General features: G+C 40.3%; 1 protein-coding gene and 1 non-coding gene across 2 annotated transcripts; both read left to right on the top strand.

The window, feature by feature from the left end:
* The first annotated feature begins 1,146 nt into the window (after nt 1–1,146).
* On the top strand, nt 1,147–21,133 carry LOC125343081 (tRNA (guanine(10)-N2)-methyltransferase homolog). The gene is given in 2 exon segments (XM_048335378.1): nt 1,147–2,332; nt 20,779–21,133. Coding segments are annotated over 2 exon segments (1,506 nt in total). The 5' UTR covers nt 1,147–1,181.
* On the top strand, nt 16,046–16,178 carry LOC125344401. The gene has a single exon (XR_007209524.1). It is a non-coding gene; the product is annotated as a small nucleolar RNA SNORA13 (small nucleolar RNA).
* Nucleotides 21,134–21,139: the final 6 nt, after the last annotated feature.

Genomic DNA, 21,139 nt, shown 5'->3' with positions numbered 1-21,139 from the left:
AGAGAGGCAGAGACCGAGACAGAGACAGAGAGTGAGACTTTGAAAAAGAAAAAGAAAACAGCAGGTGAATTCAGTCAGGTGCTAACAGTTCACACCCGTAATCCTGAATACTCAGTAGCCTCAGACTTGAAGGATCACAGTTTCAATTCAGTCCAGGAAGATAGGTCCATGAGATTACATCTGGAATTAACCCTCAACAAGCCAGGCTACCTACCTGTACCCTTTGTCTTGAATGTAACTTTATCTAATTGGGGGAGGGGGGGCAGGAAGCACGGGAACAGAGTGACAAAGGATGAACCAATTCAGCAGTAGTACTCACTACACACTATGTTGAAAATGCACTATATAACTTCTTTGGGAGGGAAAAACTGAGAGAAAACAAGGGAAGAGATGACACTGATTTGGGGAAGGAAAGAGGAATCACAAAATCAGTGGGACAAAGTGTGAACCAATTCAACAGTGATATACACTAGACACTTGGTTAGACATGAACTTTAAAACTTTGGGAGGAGTGGGAGAAAATGAGGGAGGGGTAACTGCTAGCATTTCCCCTGCCTCAGGTTCTCAGCTTTTCCCATTAACCCCCAGATCCACCCATATCTAATGGGCCACTCCTACTCACTATTAAGACCTACCTAATTCCCCTATAGCCCCAGAGAGAAGCTACCACCTGGATAAGGTGAGACTCCCTCTCCCATGGGAGCTATAGCCTCACTAATAAACCTCCTTATGAACCTTCTTCTGTCTGTGATTATCTTTGCATGGTCCCCTGGGATGGCTGGGACATATCCTTTCATTGGTGCCGAACCCGGGAATAGGTTCCCCAGTGGATTTGCTCCATCATTTCTGGGGGGTCCAAGCTGCTCCAGGGACCTATTCTGATGTCCTAAGCCCACCAAGAGGACCACTGAGGTAACTTCCCCTGACCAAGCACTCTACTTCCATCCACAACAACAATGGATTTGAACCTCCAACCAGGGTGAGTGACCATTAGCTGGGGGCTTGGATCCAATTTTCCGTAGGGCCACAAGACCACCGTACTGACTGAAATCTTGGCACCAAGTTCCAAGCCCCATTCCCAGGGAACATAAGTCACAGGGCTAGGTCAAAGCTATCAGCAGGGAGTGGGAAGGGGATGGGGGCCGCTTGGGTGCCGTGCATGTGCTTGCCGGGCAGCTGCAATGGCGCAGTCCTGCCACCTGAACAGGTATCTTCTGCTCATGGCACAGGAGCACCTGGAGTTTCAGCTGCCGGAAATAAAGTCTTTGCTTTCACTTTTTGGAGGCCAGTTCACCAATACTCAGGAAACTTATGGAAAGTCTCCATTTTGGATTCTTAACATTCCCTCTGAAGATATTGCAAGAAACTTAATGAAATGAACAGGGTGTGCCAAGTCTATTTTTGAACTATGGGGTCATGGAAAATCTCCTGAGGAACTGTATACTTCTCTAAAAAATTACCCTGTGGAGAAGATGGTTCCATATCTACATTCAGATTCTACATATAAGATAAAAATTCATACATTCAATAAAACACTGACACAAGAAGAAAAAATCAAAAGAATAGATAAACTTGAATTTCTGCCATTTGAAGGAAAAGTAGACTTAAAGAAACCGCAACATATCTTCTCTGTTTTAGACGATTATGGTTTGGACCCAAATTGCATACCTGAGAATCCACATAATATTTATTTTGGTAGATGGATTGCCGATGGACAGAGAGAACTGATTGAGTCTTATAGTGTCAAAAAGAGACATTTTATTGGAAATACAAGTACAGATGCTGGCTTATCATTCATCATGGCCAACCATGGAAAAGTGAAAGAAAATGACATTGTCTTTGATCCATTTGTTGGAACAGGTGGCCTCCTGATAGCTTCTGCTCATTTTGGTGCACATGTATATGGGACAGACATAGACTACAACACAGTTCATGGCTTGGGAAAGGCTAGTAGGAAAAACCAGAAATGGAGAGGACCAGATGAAAATATTAGGGCAAACCTTCGTCAATATGGTTTAGAGAAGTATTACCTTGATGTCCTGGTTTCAGATGCATCTAAACCTTCCTGGAGAAAGTGTGCATATTTTGATGCAATTATCACTGATCCTCCGTATGGCATCTGTGAATCTACAAGAACAGGCTCACAGAAGGAAATACCAAAGGGGATGGAGAAGTGTCCAGAAAGCCACTTTCCTGCTTCCTTGAGTTATCACCTGAGCGACATGTTTTTTGACCTATTGAACTTTGCTGTAGAGACCCTTGTTTTAGGGGGAAGACTAATCTACTGGCTACCAATGTATACACCAGAAACCAGGATGAGAAAAGGCCAGAAGTCAGGCTGGGGATATGGCCTAGTGGTAGAGTGCTTTCCTTATATACATGAAGCCCTGGGTTCAATTCCTCAGCACCACATATATAGAAAAAGCTGAAAGTGGCTCTGTGGCTCAAGTGGCAGAGTGCTAGCCTTGAGCAAAAAGAAGCCAAGGACAGTGCTCAGGCCCTGAGTCCAAGCCCCAGGACTGGCAAAAAAAAACCAAACCTCTTGGAGGTGGAGCCCAGCCACCCAGGTATGCCAAATTCCTAGAGGCAGGGTGCAGATGTGGAAAGCTTCCTGTAACCCTGCCCCCACCCCAACTCTGTAAATACTGCCTTTCAATTCAAATACCCCAAGGTGAAGGTGTCTTGCTTTGACCCTTATAAGGCTCTGACCAGCTCCGTCACCATTATGCCATGCCACATGTCTGTGTTCTGTTCCTGTCCTGTCTCCCATCTCGTGGACCTTCTCTGGTCATAGCATCCCACTTCAGCTCCCCATTGGAGCTGAATTGGTTTCTCAAAATGTGTCTTCTCCATTACCTCGCTGAATGATCTATGAAAATTTTTGTCTGCTGGAAAAGTTTTTGTTTTCTAACTGACCACGTGGTTCTACAATATGGGCAAAATAATGTCATTTCGCCACTGAAATTCCAGAAAACTTAAATGGCCAATTAAAAAAGAAAGTCTAAGCGTGCCCCAAAGCTTGTGCACATGTGTCTGTCTCTCTGTATATAAAATATGTGAAAAAAAAACAACTGGCATCATGGTTTCAAAATTACTTGCTTTTGACTACTATTTTAATTTTAAGTCTTGTGTTAAACTGATCCTTGCCACCTGTGGGTGGAGTCACAGTAAACAGCTGGGAGGCAATCCTGACTAATCACCAGACTCCAAGCCAAAAAAAAAAAAGCAGTTTTAAACCCAAACTAATCATGTTTGGGTATAAGCAAATGTGTCTAAGAAAACCTACAAAAGGTTCAAATATGCATATGGTATAAATTCTTTATGTCCATCTATGCTAAAAGTCAAGTGTACATCTAATCCTGACAATTCTTTGATATAGACTAAGATTTTGCTTCTCCATTTTCTCTCCTGTGCTCTCATAAACTCTTTAAGATCAAGGGACCAGCATCATTGTGGAACGAGTGTGCAAATGTGGCTGCGGACCTCGATTTTCCTGACCCAGGATTGATATTTTGCTTTATAGGATGCAGGTCAACATGTGTGCTAGCTGCATGGACTGTGATGGCCCATGGCTACCAGAAGCTGCCTCCACAGTCTGCTCCCAAACTGCCTGGTTTCACCACTAGTGGTTCCTTATTCTGTCTCTCTTGCATGGGAAATTGTTCAGGGAATTTAGGAGTCACTGGTGGTGTTCCTGTGAAGATTTTGACAGGCCCAGAGTGCTCCTGCTCTGGCTTTGCCTGCCCCAAGTCGCTCAGTAGAATTGGGTTAATAGCAGGTCCATCATGACAGAGTTGCAACCGAGACTTCAAGTGTGCAGTAAGTTAAGAGACATGGCTGTGACTCTTACTCCAAGATTAAAAGGATCAGAGTTGTGTTTGGTGGCCACAGGGTTGCATTGGGGTATCACTGGTGTCTTCCCCCTCCATGTCTCAGAAACTGTCGTGGCTGCTGCAGAGAGCAGACTTGGTTGGCCTTTGGTCTGGGTGGATTTTGTCACTAGGAAGATGGTTAAAGGCCCAAACCTTCTAAAATCTTTTTAAAGTTGTCACCTTGCTTAAACTAGTAAGGCACCAGCCTGCAAAAGCCAGAGAACTCAGAGTAAGCTGTCAGGGAATACTGGGAGATTTCAAATGTCTTTAACCAGTCTGTGTAGAAATTTGTAGGCAACCCAGCAGGAGGTATGACAGTCCATCTAAGGGAAGCTGAGAGATGTCACTACTTCACCCAGATCCAACCCATCTCTCCTGCCTGCCTCCATCACACATGACTAATGAAGTCTGCTGATTCGGGATTGAAGACACAGCCACTTTGGATCCACTGAAGCTGAGGCTTTTACATTGTCTTGACCCTTTGCCCTCTTGATTATTATTTATTTGTGTTCTCTTCCACCTGCTGGTAATGCTAAATGATATGATTTGGTTTTTAATGCTAGTTTGCAGTTAGATGCAATTTGGTAAATAACAAAAAGGTGCCAAGTTTGGAGTTTTGGCACAATGCTAGTGGTTAAATAACCCAAGGAACTCTAAAGTGCTAATCAGTTGTTGTTTGAAGACTCCTAACACATCTATTGAGTTTTGTCATTGCAGAACTCTGGCAAGTATTTGTTGGTCAATTCTCAACAAGTTACAGGTAAGCTCTACTATTGTTCTCCTGTTTCTTTATTTGGAAATAGAAGGGGCTTTTATGGCTAAGACTCTTTTGATTTCAGTTCAAAGCCAGCCTGAGCAGAAAATCTCTCTTAAACTCCATCTCCCAGCTAACCAGCAAAGAGCCAGGCTGGAAGCACGGCTCAAGAGACTTATCTCTAACCAGCCAAATGCTGGAAGCGGAGCTGTGACTCAAGTGGTAGAGTACATGCCTCGAGCAGAAGTGATCAGGGACAGTGCCAACGCCCTGAGTTCAAACCCCATGAATGCCAGCTGGGATAAGCTATCTAAGCAATGAACACCTCGACCTTCAGGACGAGGTCAATCCTGACAACGAGGAACCACGGAGAGGAGTAAGAGGAGATGAAGTCTCTTCTTAAAAAGAGTCAATATAAACTTGCCCTTTCAAAATTAATCAGAGCCTGGAGATCAAGAAGAATAGTTGCTTGCCCACCTAATGTCCATGCCTGTCCATTTTCCATCTGGACAGAAACTTGCATTCTTGCTATTTATATATTTAGCCTCTGGCTCGTTGCTCCCAACCAGTCCACTACCCAATTGCCCCCAAAATACTCCCTTCCTGCCCCTAGTCCAGTTATTCCTCCTTCCTTATAATGGGCCACAATTGGGTTTATGCTTCAAATGGAACTTTCCTGGCTTATGGCTAGTGTGTATTCTCCCATGCCGTTCATGTTAACTGGTCCTATGAACTTCTCAGCCTTTTGCCTGACCTTTTCAAAAGTCTCTTTTAACAGGATAATATCCCTCACCCAGGATGCCACCTGGGAACTTGCAGTTCAAGGCCATCCTGTTACTACAGGCAACTGGAGGCTTCCCTTACACTGCTCTGCCCAGTACAGGTATGGGTCCTGAAGACACCAGCCCCAGTGACTCCTTGGTGTGCCCAAGCTACAGGAGGTAGCCAGAGGAGACCATGACACCCATTGGCCCTGATAACCATTCTCATGAAAATGATGAGGACTTTTACCAACCAAACTTTCAAGCAAATACTTCTTGGATGGTACCAGGCCAAATGACGAATCAGGGACCCCTGACTACTTCATCCCTGTACAGCAGGAAGTAGCTCCAGAAGAAACAACCTCCGCCCATATACCTGGCCTGGCACCCCTTCCCAGTTATTAATAAACAACAAACGGGGAATGTTAGCATTTCCTCTGCCTCAGGTCCCCAGATCCTCCCATTAGCCCCCAGATCCACCCATATCTAATGGGCCACTCCTACTCACTATTAAGACCTACCTAATTCCCCTAGAGCCCCAGAGAGAAGCTGCCACCTGGATAAGGTGCAGACTCCATGTAGCTCCCTCTCCCATAGGAGTTATGGCCCCACTAATAAACCTCCTTATGAACCTTCTCCTGTCTGTGATTATCTCTGCATGGTCCCCTGGGATTGCCGGGACATATCCTTTCAGTAACAATGTTCAAAAAGAAATGTAACTTATGTAACTGTAACCATTCTGCACATCACCTTTTAAATAAAATTTAAATTAAAAAAGAGAGAAACCTAGAAAAATGCCTAATACTTTAAAGTATGAATTAGAGTAATGACTGTTTTACAAATGTTAAGAAATGTACCCATTTTCGGACTTATGTAACTGTAACTCCTTTGTATATTACCTTTACAATAAAAAATTTAAAAAAAGAACCCAGGCTGGTGTGTACCCATGTGGTAGAGTGTCAGTCATGAGCATGCCAGCCAAGAAAGAGCAGGAAACCCTGAGTTCAGGCTAAGTACATAAACAAATAACAACAGAAATTATTTCATAAAGAATACTAGGTTTTGATAAAGAAAATCTTAAAATGCCAAACACAGTCCAACTGTTCTTTTTTTTAAAATTTTTTCTTGTTTTGGACCAGCACTGGGGCTTGAAGTCAAGGATTCTTCTCTAGGTTGGCATCTACACTAAAGGCTGGCTCTATCGCTTGAGCCACAGCTCCACTTCTAGTTTTTTGCTGGCTAATTACAATAAGAGCCTTGCAAACTTTTCTACCCAGATTGGCTATGAGCTGCAATCTGCAATCCTCACCTCTTCGCCTTCTCAGTAGGTAAGAATATAAGCACAAGCACCTGCTTGTTCTGAGTTTTAAATGAAATAAAACTTTATTTTACTAACACTAACGAAAATGCTGTTTGCTTCCTTTACATTGTAAACTTTGGAAGAAAATGCCTAGCTTTTAGTAGGTGCTATGAAAGGGTAGTTAATCAGTGAGAGTTGCTGTGCTTTTTGTCAATGAGAAAAAGCTCAAACAAGTGATATGTCAATGTCATTTAGTAATGAGTACAATATAAGCTCTGATGCTAGATTTCAAGGGTTCCAGGCTTGAATCTCAACTTCCTATCTGCATGCTCTTGAACAAGTTGCTTCATAATACAGCTATTATATTATCTTTTTAAAATCAGAGTAAGGGCAGCATCTTGTTCACAGGCTCATGGTGATGATTACATGAGTTTATGACCATGAAGCAGTTTGAAGAATGTCTGAGCACAGAGTAACTGCTGTTTCTATTAAATGAGGTAGCTCAGGTAAGGCTTTCAGGATGGCTAGCACAGACTTAAGTGTGGAATAAATGTCAGCTGTCATGATAGTTGATTCCACATGCCCTCCATAATGTAACCACAGTCTGTTTCTTTTTTAATTTTAAGTCATTGTACAAAGGAATTTCAACTCAGCAAGTCAGATCAGGTGTACAGTGCATCTTGATCAATGTCACCCATTCCATTATTTTCCTATCTTTCACAATCCCATCCCTAGCCTCAAGTTATATGGCTCATTTTTTAGATGATGTATAATGAATGTAATGATTGCATTTGCTTACCCTTCACATTGATGTGCTTCCCTTCCCTGAACCTCACTTCCCTCCCAATAATACATGTTCCAGCATCTTGATATTTATTTTTATAAACCAATCACTAGTTTTTAGAGGAGACACACCATTGGGGGTCCTCCTTTGAGTATACCATCTTTTAGACAATTTGTTTGTGTAGATATGCATATAACCCTGTTTTCATATGTTAATTATATAGATCTAACTTGCAAATATGAGAGAAAACATGAACATGTGCCATTTGTCCTGATAGATGAGTAAAATTTCATTGTGCGGTACATATATTCTTTAACCATTCATGCTTAGCCTACATATTTCTTGATGAGGCTCTTTCATTTCAATCTGGTCACAATCCAGGTGTTCTTCTAATACTGTATCATTTTTATATCCATATCCTTGTCATGGTTTGCTATCTGTGACAGGGGTGGCTTATAACAACTTTACTAACAAATTTTCTCGGCACATTCATAGCACACACATTTGGATTTTGGCCACCATTGGAAACAGATGACTAATTAATGGCATCATAAAATAGGAGACAAAAGGGCTGTTTCTGATAAGCCACTATGTGATTGTTTTATTTGAATCATCTTTAGTCCCATATTTAAGTTTATTTAGGAAGGGAAAAGAGATAGAATTGGCATCATATGTATCTTTATGAGAAAGTCATTTGTTTTCGATTGTTGGAAAATACTATTTGCTTGGCTCTGGTCATTATTCAAAATACAACAAGCTTAAATCATCTACTTAAATTCAGTAATATATGTCTAACAGAAATATCAAAGCACTCTGATTCATTAAGTAAAGTGTAAGAGTTCCTACTAGTAAATACTCTCCCTTCCAAGGTATGATAAAAAGATGACTCTTCTTTTCACTGATTTATGTTCTAACTCACAGAGAAGTAAAAGTTTTGATGTTCACAGATTGAGTCATATTATTGTAAATAGTTAGCTGCCTGAGATCAGGACAGACATGTGACATTTTCTAAGGGGCTTGTAGAGGAAAGCAATAGCCAAGAATTACAGAGCCTCACCTGTAACAATCCCTCAGTGCCAGCTCCCTATGTCTTCACTGTTACTTTTCTCAAAAATAGCTATGAAGAACTGGATTACAATCTATAACCAGTTCTCAGTTAAAGCTGTAAATAATCTGTATCTCTAGGACTAGGATGTAATTTGTTCAAGTAAACTAGTCACCGAAATAACTAGTGTGGAAAACTCTAAACAAGGCTACATAATTCTTTACATGTGAATAATTAGATTATTTTGGCCAATTTAGTTCAGCTTTCAGTGTTTCATATTTCTTTTCTATGTGACAGAGATAAGAGTGTCTACTCTGCTTAAGCCCAGAAGTTTCTATAAAAACTGAAGAGTTATATGTACATGTTTTTTTTATAAAGCACTTTGTCCTCTACAATGTTCAGGTGCTATTTGCAGTGAGGAAACAAAGTTGTGCAGATAAAACAAAGTCAGCCTCTTCTTAATCCAGATAAATAATATAGATGTAATTGCAGGTTGAACTCTGTAGGGAGGTCTGTCATCTTTTGGACTCACGTGTATTTCCCCAGAACATTATTTTTGTTTATTTGGTTGTTGTTTGAGACAGAGTGTCATCATGTAGCTGAAACTGGCCTCAATCTCTCGATTTTCCTACTTCCAACTACTGAGTGTTGGGATTACAGGAATGTTTCACCATGGTTCAGAAGGCCCATAGTGACATAATGTTCCCTGAGAGATGATTGTTTTTCCTTTTGGAAGCCACTGTTTCAATCCTTGGTACCAAGATTTCTCAGTTGTTTTTTTTACCACCTACAAGTAGTATGTTTTGCCATCTACAAGAATGTTTCTAAGGACACCTATAGAGTGGTGTCAGATGAGGCCTTTAAGATGGGGAAGAATGACATTTGAATGAGGAGGAAGAAAAGGGTCTTGCAAAAATTCTCCAACTGCTTCATATATTGTGAAATCTTTCAAACTGTGAACTTTCAACTTTGAACCAAAATTCTATCCCTAGTACTTGAATTTGGGGTCAAATATCCTTAGGCAAAGCCATATACAGATAATATTGGTGAATACTGTTGCCTAATGGCAATGAGGTAATATGGTATTTTGTGTTTTGCTAAACAAATCCTATGTCCAAATTGCCATCATTAGAATGTGGAAAAATATCTGGGAGATGTGGCTCATTGGTATAGCACAGGTAGGGCATGTAAAAGGACCTGGGTTCCAATCCTAGCACTGAAAATAATGGAAATAATAAAACAACATTTTCCCTTGGTTAGCTATTGTAAAAGTTACCAGAAATCTACATATTATCACACAATGGAAAACAATAATTAATCTTTATTACAAATTTCCTTTACATTCATCATTGTATTTTGCTTTTCGCACAAAACATCAAATAGGAAGTTATGTCTGTTTCCATTTTACTAAAAGTAAAGTGAGATCTGTAATAATTAAGCCAGAAGTCATATGCATATTCAATGATCCAAAATGTATTTGAATTATTTACCAAACATAAACTTAATCCATCAATGTAAAACTCTACTACAAAGTGAAAACCTTGTTATACTAGAGATTCCCTAATGTACTCTGCTCAAATAATGTCATATACATATATATATATATATATCATGAATGGACAGAATACTTTGCAATAGCTTCAGGGAGGCAACTGAAATATAATGAATGATAAGAGACTGATTACCTTTTAATAAGACATATAATTTCAGAGTATAGGTTCTGCCTCTTACATGCTTACTAATCTTGGCCAAATCCTTGTTATTTCTGAGCCTCACTAGCCGAACTTGTTTAAAAAAGGCATAATTAATCACCTGGTTTCATGCATAAATATTATTATCAATAGCCTACAATTCCAGTACAGCCTATGGAATCCTACTGAATCATTATTAGCAGTCAAATAACGTAGGTGTGGACAAGCTTGTCACTATCATATATCACTTTTATAATATGCTTACATTTTGCCATTTCATACCTATAATTTGGTCAAATGAGGAATTAGGGCACTTAGTCCCAGTGTTTAGCCACATCCTCCCTGGCCCAATGAAGTGTCCACCCTTTGTTGAACAAATCAAAATATGACCTTGAATAAAAGTGGGAAATATTATCTGGTATAGAAGTAAGATCTATAGCTATACATAGAAAATTAAATACATACCTTACTGCATGATTATTGTAAAAGACAGACTAAATTATGAGCTGTACACTAATGGCTTATGCCCATTATCCCAGCTACTCAGGAGGCTGAGATCTGAGAAGGGGGGTTTAGAGCCATCTCAGGCAAGAATCTCTGTGAGACACTTGTCTCCAGTAAATCAGCAAAAAGCAGGAAGTACAGATGTGGCTCAAGTGTCAGAATCCCAAGTCTTGAGGGGAAAAACAAAGTTCAGGGACAGTACTCAGAATGAGTTCAATCACCATTATTAGTACAAAAAAGAAAGAAAGAAAGAAAAAACATAAAGTACAATAAAAATTAACTAAGATTTGGAAATCCATAAAAGATTCCTGGAGAACTCCATATTTGAGTTGTTTAGAAAAATTGATAAATTTTCAGTAAAAAGGAACACACACCATGGTCCAGAGACAGGTATTAATAGTTTAAGATATATTCAGACAAAGCCCAAGAAATCTGATGTGACTTGAGAAGTGGATGGATGGCAGGAGGCAGAATTAGGAGAGGTGGTTGTGGAGAAAGATCTTGATTTCTAACTGTGACAGACTTGCAGCTACAGGCCACAGAGTAGCAGCTTGGTAGCCCACAAACTGATTCTTGTCCACAGACATGTTTTCTTTGGCTTGCAGAGGTTTGGCCTCAATGATATTTGAAATTCTGGAATGCTGTTATTCGTGAAAATGATGGAACATCTGGAACACTGAAATTACATTCCTGCCTAGCAGCAAACAGTGCTAAGAGGTGGCTACTCACTCTAGATGGAATATCTGCTTTTTCATTGGTTATAGCCTCTAAGACAACCCATTGTCTCTAACACCCAGCTTTCTTTTTTTCATGTGTTGTTGAGGCTGTTGTTAGTAAGGAAGCATTTGTGTTGAAACCCCTGGAATAGGCAACTGGAGGTTATAGAACAGAAGAGAAAAGTTATTAAAGTTATTATTTTGGAAAGAAATAACTCTGATTCTAATTTTGCTGAAAATAGCCTACCAGAGGGGAACCAGGAAGCAAGTTAGAGCTGGAGATCTGGAAAAGGATAAGATGTGGACTCTGACACTGAGGAGCAGAAAGAAAATCTGAGAAAAGACTCTTCTTTCATAACCCTTTAAGAGGAAGGAAATAATAGATATCCCCAAATCAGAAAAACATAGAACTTGAGGGTGTTTCCATATGCCCAAATCCTCATCTCCTATTCAGCTTATATATGCTTATTTAAATGACTTTGAACTCTGCTTTCTGGCCCTGAAAGAACTCCTCAAAGGTGGGTTTCACAGAATCTTTTTATCTTGGCAGGGCTGGAGTTTGAGCTCAGATTTACTTGCTTGCTAGGCAGGTGCCTAGACCTTCTAGACCTTTTTGCTCTATATTTTTCTAGTACTGAGATTTGAAATCAGGGCCTCATACTCTTACTTTGCTTGCTTGCACTCTATCTTTTGAGTCATACCTTAAGTCTAGGATTTTACTGATTACGTGGAGATGGTGTTTCACAGATTCTTTTGCCCAGAATAGCTCTAAATCTCTATCCTCCAGATTTCAGTATCCCGAATAGCTAGAATTATAGGCATGAATTACCAGCACCCAATTGCTCTGGTTATTTTTCAGATAGGGTCTCACTTTGTGTTAGGCTGTTTGGGGATGGCAGGCACACTCCATCATGCCCAGCTAATGGGATCTCATGGTTCTCTTTAGTTTTGCTGGGGATGGCCTTGAATATGCCACTCCAGTAGCTAGAATTACAGATATGAGTCTCAGATTTATGGTTACCAGTGTCTATGTATCAAACAATCCAAAGAGCCTTGATCAGAACCTGGCAAATAATAAGTGATCAATAAATATTTAATCATCAGGCTAGAAATGTGGCTTAATGGCAGAGTGCTTGCCTAGCATGTATGAAGCCCTGGGTTCAAATCCTTAGTACCACATAAACAGAAAAAGCCAGAAGTAGCACTGTGGCTCAAGCAAAACAAGCTCAGAGACAGTGCCCAGGCCCTGAGTTCAAGCCCCTGGACTGGCAAATAAATAAATAAATAAATAAATAAATATTTGATCAATGCATGAATTAGAATGATTTTGTACTTTGCGCGCGTGTGTGTATGTGTGTGTGTGTATGTGTATATATGCCAGCATTCAGCATTCAAATGTTCACTCAGCTTTTTTGCTCACTACTGGTATTCCACCACAAATAAACACATCTCCACTTATAGCATTTTGTTGATTGTTCAGAGATAAGAATTTCTCAGATTGGTCTGCCTACACTGGCTCCAAACCATAATTTCAGATCTCCGCCTCCTAAGTAGCTAGAAATACAGATTTGAGCCACCAGCACCTGGAACAAGATGATTCTTAAAAGTACTATTATTTTATTTTAATTGCATAGGAAAATATATGGATTTGATCAATATATATTACAATTATAGTTTAGATATAAACTATTCTTTCCAATGGCAGTATTATTTTGGGAGGTTCTGAAAACTTTAGGAAATGAGACCAAGCTGAAAGAAGTATGTTACTGGGATACTGGGAATGTGTATCCTGTCTTCCTTTCTTCTTTCTATCCTTCCTTACTTCCTCTCTTCCTCCCTCTTGTTCTCAAATTCCTCTCTCCTTTTCTCTTGCTCTCTGCTTTTCTCTGTCTCTGTCTCTGTCCCTGTCTCTCTATTCCTGGCTGCCATGGAGTAGCCAAATTTGTTCTTTTGCTCCCTGCTCTGACTCCTTACTCCCTAGAAACAGCAGACTTGTTTGACCATGGAATGAAACCTCTGAGACCATAAACCCAAAATCTTAAAATATTTCCATCTTTTATGATATGCTGTCAGGTATTTTGTCAGAATGAGTAAAAATCATACTGACACAAAAGATGAAAAGTTAAGTCTTAAGGAAGCAATAGTGGATACAAGCCATTTTGATCCATATGAAATGATTTTTTAACTAATTTTGAATTAAGGATCCACTTTGAATTAATTTTTGTATACACATGTTCAGTTTTTTTTCTTGGTGTGTGTGTGTGTGTGTGTGTGTGTGTGTGTGTGTGTGTGTGTACATGCACATGCCAGTAATGGTGCTTGAACTCAGTGCCTTGTACTCTGGCATAGTTTTTGTGCTCAAGGCTTCTACTTCTGGCTTTTTGTTGCAATTAAAATTAGGAGCTTCTCAGCTTTGTCTGTACAAGCTGACTTTTAACCTTAATCCTCAGATCTCAGTCTCCTGAGTAGTTAAGATTATAGGCATGAGCCACCTATACCAGTATTTAATAATAGCCAATATCACAATGAAACCCCGTTGTATGACTAACAATAGTAAATTAAAAAGAAATAGAATGGGCTGGGAATATGGCCTAGTGGCAAGAGTGCTTGACTCGTATACATGAAGCCCTGGGCTCAATTCCCCAGCACCACATATATAGAAAATGACCAGAAGTGGCACTGTGGCTCAAGTGGCAGAGTGCTAGTCTTGAGCAAAAAGAAGACAGGGACAATGCTCATGCTCTGAGTCCAAGGCCTAGCACTGGCAAAAATAAAAAAAAAAAAACAGAAAGAAATAGAAACACAGAGAGAGGTAATATCCTCTTTTAGGACCCATTTCTTTAAAAATCTATCCTTTTACTACTAATTTGCGTTTGGGTACTTGTCAATTGCCAACATGCTATTTGTATATAAGATTATTTGGGGAAGCTGAATCTACTCTCAGGAAACCTGTAGTTTAATGAGGCAAGCATTGGGAGGAGTCTTGTGAAGGAGAAATAGTGGAGGTTATCAAAACACATTCAAAGGTGTGGGGGAAGGGGCCTTGAGCAAGCTTAGACAATGCAGGAAGTCTTCCAGAAACTGGTAAGGCCTCTATGTAGGCACTAGGTAAGTAGGGAGAAGGATAAGTTAGCATTCATGTAGAAGGATTAGCATGTACAGAGACAGGAAGGACTACAGGGCATTTGAGGAACTGGATAAAGGGCAGAGTGAGTGAAGTCCAGAAAACAGAAAGGACAGTTGTATGAGATAAGGTCAGAGAATTTGGAGAGAGACCAGGTCATGTGGGTGTGGTTAAAAATTTGGACTTTCATACTATGAACAACAAAAGGCCAAAGAAGATTTGTAGGAAAATCATATGATCATATTTAACATCCTAGAAGAAACATATGACATATAAACATGCAGTGACAATTGGGACAAATATCCAAAGACAATTATACAGAAAACGTATAACCTTTCCAGTAAATGCTTCAGAAGAGTTAGGACTTCTACATTAAAAAATGATTATATATTTAAGAAAATCAACCCAAAATGCATCATTGGCCTAAATGTAAAATTGAAATGTATAAAACTTCTAGGAAAAAAAACATGGAGCATAATATTGTGATCCTGAGTTAGAAAATCATTTCTTACATTTGATAGCAAAACATTCCATCAGTGAACAAATTGATACATTAGACTTCATCAGAATTAAAAATCTTTGCTTATGAAGATACATTAGTAAGAAAGACAATGAAAGAAAAACATAAACAGGGTAAGTATTGTTCATCTAAAGCAGAACTTATTTTCACAGTAGATAAATATTTCTAAAAACTCCATAATAAAATTTAAGCATAATAAAAATTTAATATTTTAAAGAAGTTAAATTTTGAGCAGAGCCTTCATGTGAAAAAAATGCCAATGAAAAATTAATATGTATGTTTTACATAGATAATTATTCATTACATAAGTACAAATTAACTGTGAAAGCCTTATTTATATACATAGGATAGTAAAAAGCACTGGCCATGTAATAAGTTGGCAAAGAGGTAAAGAAGCTGTTGGAAATATCAAATATAATTTCTTTCTTTTTTGGTAATTTTGGGACTTGAACTCAGAACCTTATCATTATAAGACAAACCCATGACCTCCTGATCCTCACTCCAACCCAGGTTGGCACTTTCTCAAGAAGGTAAATATACACCTACTCTGTGAGTCATGTACTGCACAACTAAGTATCTACTCAAGAGAAATTAAAATATATGTCCATATACATTTTTTCCTATGAATATTCATAGAAGCTTTATTCTTAACAGCTCCAAGGTGAAAAGAATGCAAATATCAATTAACAAGTGAATGAATGAAACTGGGCCACAAAACAATCCGCTTTTACCATTGCTCTCAGAGAAAGGTAAAAGACATAAATGTCATAGGTAGTTTTTCATGGCTATACTATTTTGGAAAATGAAAAAATATATATCAGCTCATTGGCTGAGGGGAACTGTAGGATGATGTGTGGGGAGGGACAGAGTACAAAGAAGCACCAAGGAAAACTTCAGAGACAGAATAAAGTTTATTACCTTGATATTTTCATCTGTCTATGAATATTTTATGCATTAAAAAAATTAGCAATTGTAGCCTTTGCATTGCCCATTCACTTTTGGAAACTAGTGAATGGGGTGACAAAAACGGTGCAAATAAAGCTTTGCAGCCTTTTCCTGTTATTAAATTTTGGTATTTTTGATGCTGGAGCTGCATAAACAACAGTAAAAGATGAGTGCTTGGGATGATTGCTCTAGTTGACTACCACGCAGGATGCAAAGGTGACTTCGGGATATCTTTGATGAGGATTTTGAATGTTTGATATTCAGAAGTTGCTTGGATCACATAAAATTTTCAGAAGTCTGAGGAGTAGTTAATGCCTTTGAACCATCTATGAATATTCATTTAAGACTGTGAGTAAATGTTTTAATATTTTTAAAAATTAGCAATTTCAGGGCTGGGGATATAGCCTAGTGGCAAGAGTGCCTGCCTCGGATACACGAGGCCCTGGGTTCGATTCCCCAGCACCACATATACAGAAAACGGCCAGAAGCGGCGCTGTGGCTCAAGTGACAGAGTGCTAGCCTTGAGCGGGAAGAAGCCAGGGACAGTGCTCAGGCCCTGAGTCCAAGGCCCAGGACTGGCCAAAAAAAAAAAAAAATTAGCAATTTCAGTTTATGGTATGTCAATTATAACTTGATAAGACTGTTTTAAAAATCTTTTTACTGTGTACCAGTGGCTCAAATGCAATCCTAGCTACAGGAAGTAGACATCGGAAGATCACAATTCAAAGCCAACCCAGGCAGGAAAGTCCATGAGACTCTTATCTCCAATTAAGAACAAAAGGCCAGAAGTGGAGAAGTGGAGCAGTGGTTCAATTGGTAGAGCATCAGCCTTGAGCAAAAAAGAAAAAAAAAGCTCTGGGACAGTACTCGGGCCCTGAGTTTTAGCCCTCATTCCAGCACACAAAAAATCTTTTGCCCACTTAATGCAGAAATGACTGTAATAATGTAAGAAGGACAAGGTAGGAAAGGACAGTACCTTGAACTAAGTTAGGAGCAGCAAGATAAAAAGTAGATTTGTTAGGTATTTATGAAATAAAACTCAATAGACTTGATAAATGCCTATCATTTTCTAGCCCTTTGTGTTGTTTCAGAGAAAACAATTGGGGGCAGTCCATCCCTAAAGCCCTTCTGAGGTTGCAGAGGATCCTATCCCACAACTTAACTTACCTGATTACCACTGATTCTACTGAATTGCTAAGGAATTTCAGAGCAGAGAAAGAACAAAAGGACAAAGAAAAAATATGATGTAACACTGATTTTCATATTATTCAAGAGTCCCTTGATATTAGTCTGTCAGTAATCTTTCGAGTTCAAAATTCAAAGTAAATATGCCACAGTACAGTGTATCACAGTAGTTAACTTTCCTGATCATGTTGTAATTGTTGAGTTTATTCCACTATTTTATAAATGTATCTTTAGATTGTCTTACACATTATCTTTTTTAACTAACAATTTTGATTCTGTGGAACCAAATGAACTTTGGAGTCCTGTAGATGTGGGTTTGAATGCATCTTGTGCTGTTATTTTCACAAAGCTTAATTATTATTTGTGTGCTAGAATTTGAACTCAAGGCCCCATGGCCTTTATCTGTTCAAGATTGGTGCTCTACCACAGGAGCCATGCCTTCCCCCTTTCCACTGGATTTTTGCTGGTCAAGTGCCTTATGAACTTTTGTTCTTTGCCTGGTTTAAGACCAGAATTCTCAGATATTAGCCTCTTAAGCTATGATTATAGATGTGAGCCACCAACACCCCAGGGGAACATTATTTTTAGCTTTAATTTTTTGTGTGTGGGTATGGGATTTGAACTCAGGGCCAGAGTGCTTCCCCTGAGCTTTTCTACTCAAGCTTAGCACTCTTCCATTTGAACCACAGTTCTACTTCTGGCTTTCTGCTGGTTAATTGGAGATAAAGAGTCTCGCAGACTTTCCTCCCCGGGCTGCCTTCAAACTGCCATCCTCATCTCTCAGCTTCCTGAGCAGTTAAGATTAATAGGCATAAGTCACCAGTGCCTTAAAATATTTATGCCTCTTTTCTGCTTACCTTTCTCCTACCTTCTGCCATTTTTCATTCACTGTAATTAACACTCAGTTCATGATTAGTTTCTAGGCAAATTGGCTTTGAAATCTATGTTCCTTCCATTCTACCATCTTCCCTGCTGACTCAGTCTGTTGAGTAATGCTAGTTACAAGCAAGGGTTAATGGATTTGATGTCATGATAACTACTCAAAGATTTTTAATGTATCTATATATTTCAGTTATATATTCTTGTCTCCCATTACAACAAAATATTGAGTATTAGCCATATTGCAATTTGACACTGTCTGAATAAGGAAGTTTGATGCCATACACTAACACTAGTGGCTCACACCTATAATCCCAGCTACTAAGAAGTCTGAGATCCAGAGAATTTTCATTAAAGGCCAACGTCAGGTAGATACAACAATGACACTCCTCAAAAATAACCAAAAAGCTAAGGTAGGGGTGTGGCTCAAGTGGTAGAGTGCCAGCCATGAACCAGCAGGCCAAGCAAGTAAGAGACTCAGAATTCAAAACCCTGATATAGGAAGAGAGAGAGAGAGAAAGAGGGGGAGAGGCTGGGAAGAGAGAGAGAGAGAGAGAGAGAGAGAGAGAGAGACAGAGAGAGAGGAGAGAGAGAGAGAGAGAGAGAACTGTTTAGAGCCAGGTTCAGGCTTAGTGGCTGATGCAATCTCAGTTACTTGTAAGGCAGAGATCAGGAGGATCTCTGTTGAGGGCACATATGAGTGGAAAGTTTATGAGACTTCATCTCAGTCAATAAAATATGGGAGCCATAGTATGTGTAGATCATTCCAATTACACATAAACATAAATAAATAAGATCATCATCCAGGTCAGCCTGGGCACAAATGTGAGATCTTATTTTAAAAAATAACAAAAACAAAAAGGGCTAGAATTATGGCTCATGAGCCATACTTGTAGAACACCTGACTCCTAGTATGAGGCCTTGAATGTGAAGCCCAGTGCCACTGACAGAAAGAAGGAGGGGGGTTAGAAAGAAAGGAAAAGAGAGAAAGAGAAAAAATAAAGAAATTGCTTTACTATAAGGAGTGATGTACAAACTTTGTTACCCAAAAGGGAAGATGAGTGTAGTATAGCAATATGACCAGACAAGGCTACAGCCATTACAATCTCAGCTAATAATTTTTCATCTCCTCCAGCAAAAGAGTCCTGAGACCTTTGTGTTCTGGAAGGTTCATTGATAGCCATTTGCCAAGCGCCCATGATATTTCTAAGTGTGGCTAAAATAGCTATACAGTGGAAGAAATATATAGGTTCTACTAAAGTGGAACACAGAATAAATTACATCTTTATTTCAATTTGCTTATGTGCATAGTAGAGCTGCTCATGCCCTTTGCTTTTGTTTTGTCTTGCATTTAGTTGTGAGTTGCCTCCTTTGCTCTAGGCAATTAAATCGACATCATATTTTTCTGCACACAAGACAAAGGTCCAATCCCTGTCCATACTGTGAAAGATTTCAAGTGAAAATCTCCATTTGCTTTCTGCCACCATTAGTCAGATTGCCTTACATAAAAGTCGAAGGAATTTTATTCCTAGACAAGTCAAGTGTGTTTATGTCAAGATACTTGGTTTATGGACCCTGTCCTTCCATTTTCTCTGCTTTTCCATGCTCACTTGCCTTTGTGTCTACACAGGAACTTTGCAGAAAAGCAGTTTTAGTACCTCACATCATATTCCCACCCGTACATAGAGTCTACTTTTTGGATAGAGCTTCAATTCCAGAGCTTAAAAATATGCAAAGAAACCTTAGAAAGTCCCAGGCTTTTAGAAAAGAAGATGTTTGCAAAGCTCTAGACAAAATCATGGGCTTCATGCACAGGATGAGTGTTTCTGGTGTTTGTATGTTTGCCTGCTTGTTGGAGTATTGTGGCTTTGCAAGGGGTGGTTAGATAAGACATGCTGGTTAGAGGCAATTCCAAACTGGAAGATGAGTAGAAAAGAGGCTTTACAAATGACCCCTGGTTCCTGTTGCCGAGAGTTCCCAGAGCAAATGGCAATGTGCCACCAGGCCTAATCTACCCCTATGAAGGAATCGCAAAGGTTTCTGCAAGTATTGGCTAAGGGGTTTGTCTGTACCTTAATTTGTATAGGACTCTCTGTCTTCTGTTTGTTCCCCAAAAGAACCCCTGATAGCTATTAACTTGTATTTCTATCACTCAGTCCCCCCTCCCGCCTCTCTCAGCAATCACAGGCCAGGGTCTGTGTGGGGATTGGAATTTGAAACCAAAGGTGGTGAGCGCCAGGCTTTTTTTTTTTGGGGGGGGGGGAATCCAATGGCCCTGCCCTCAAAATAAAGCTCCAGGTTATAGCTTCTGCTGCAGGCGCGCCGACCCTGGTGTGGGAAAATAGGTTTGCAAAACAGGGAGTTCTCTGGGACCAGAGGAGCCCCTCCCCTGGTGTCCTCACCCACGCTGCGCCAGCACTCATTTCTCCAAAGCCACCGGGCAAGAGCTGGCGGTGAGGGGAGGGGAGAAAAGAAAGGGGAGGGGAGGGAGAAAGGAGGTGGGAAGGCGAGGAGGCCGGCCCGTGGGGGCGGGACCGAGTCGCTAACTGTTGCATTCGCTTTCCACCGCCCAGCGCCCCCTCGGAGATCCTGGGGAGCCAGCCTGCTGGGAGAGCCCGGAGGATCCGGAGCAAACCTAGAAGTACAAGGAGGCAACGGAGAGAAGAAGGACTAGGTTAGCCGCTTTGGTGCAATTCAGGAGTCAAAGGGAAGCACCACGCCGGCTTCGGCCGGGGCGACAGCCAACGCCTGTTGCTGCGCGGCGGCTTTGTAGCCGCCGCCCCGGAGCTGCCCTTTCCTCTTCGGGGAAGTTTGTAAAAGCTGCTAGAGACTTGGAGGAAGCCTGGAAAGTGCGGGGTAGGACTGTCTGTTGCCCTTGCCTCCTCATCTCCTTTACCTTACCTCCCTTCCCCAATCCTGGTTCTCCCCTCCTGCAGCTGCTTTTGCAAGCTCCTAGCCGTCAGCCCCCCTCCCCTTCAGTCCCGCTCGGCCCAACGCTGCGAGTCAATCTGCAGAGAGGTAAACTCCCTTTGGCTGCGAGCGGGCTAGTCTAAGCTAAG

The sequence above is a fragment of the Perognathus longimembris genome, chromosome 28 (genome assembly GCF_023159225.1).
Source record: "Perognathus longimembris pacificus isolate PPM17 chromosome 28, ASM2315922v1, whole genome shotgun sequence".
Classification (NCBI taxonomy): domain Eukaryota; kingdom Metazoa; phylum Chordata; class Mammalia; order Rodentia; family Heteromyidae; genus Perognathus; species Perognathus longimembris.
This window is presented reverse-complemented; position numbering and strand designations above follow the sequence as displayed.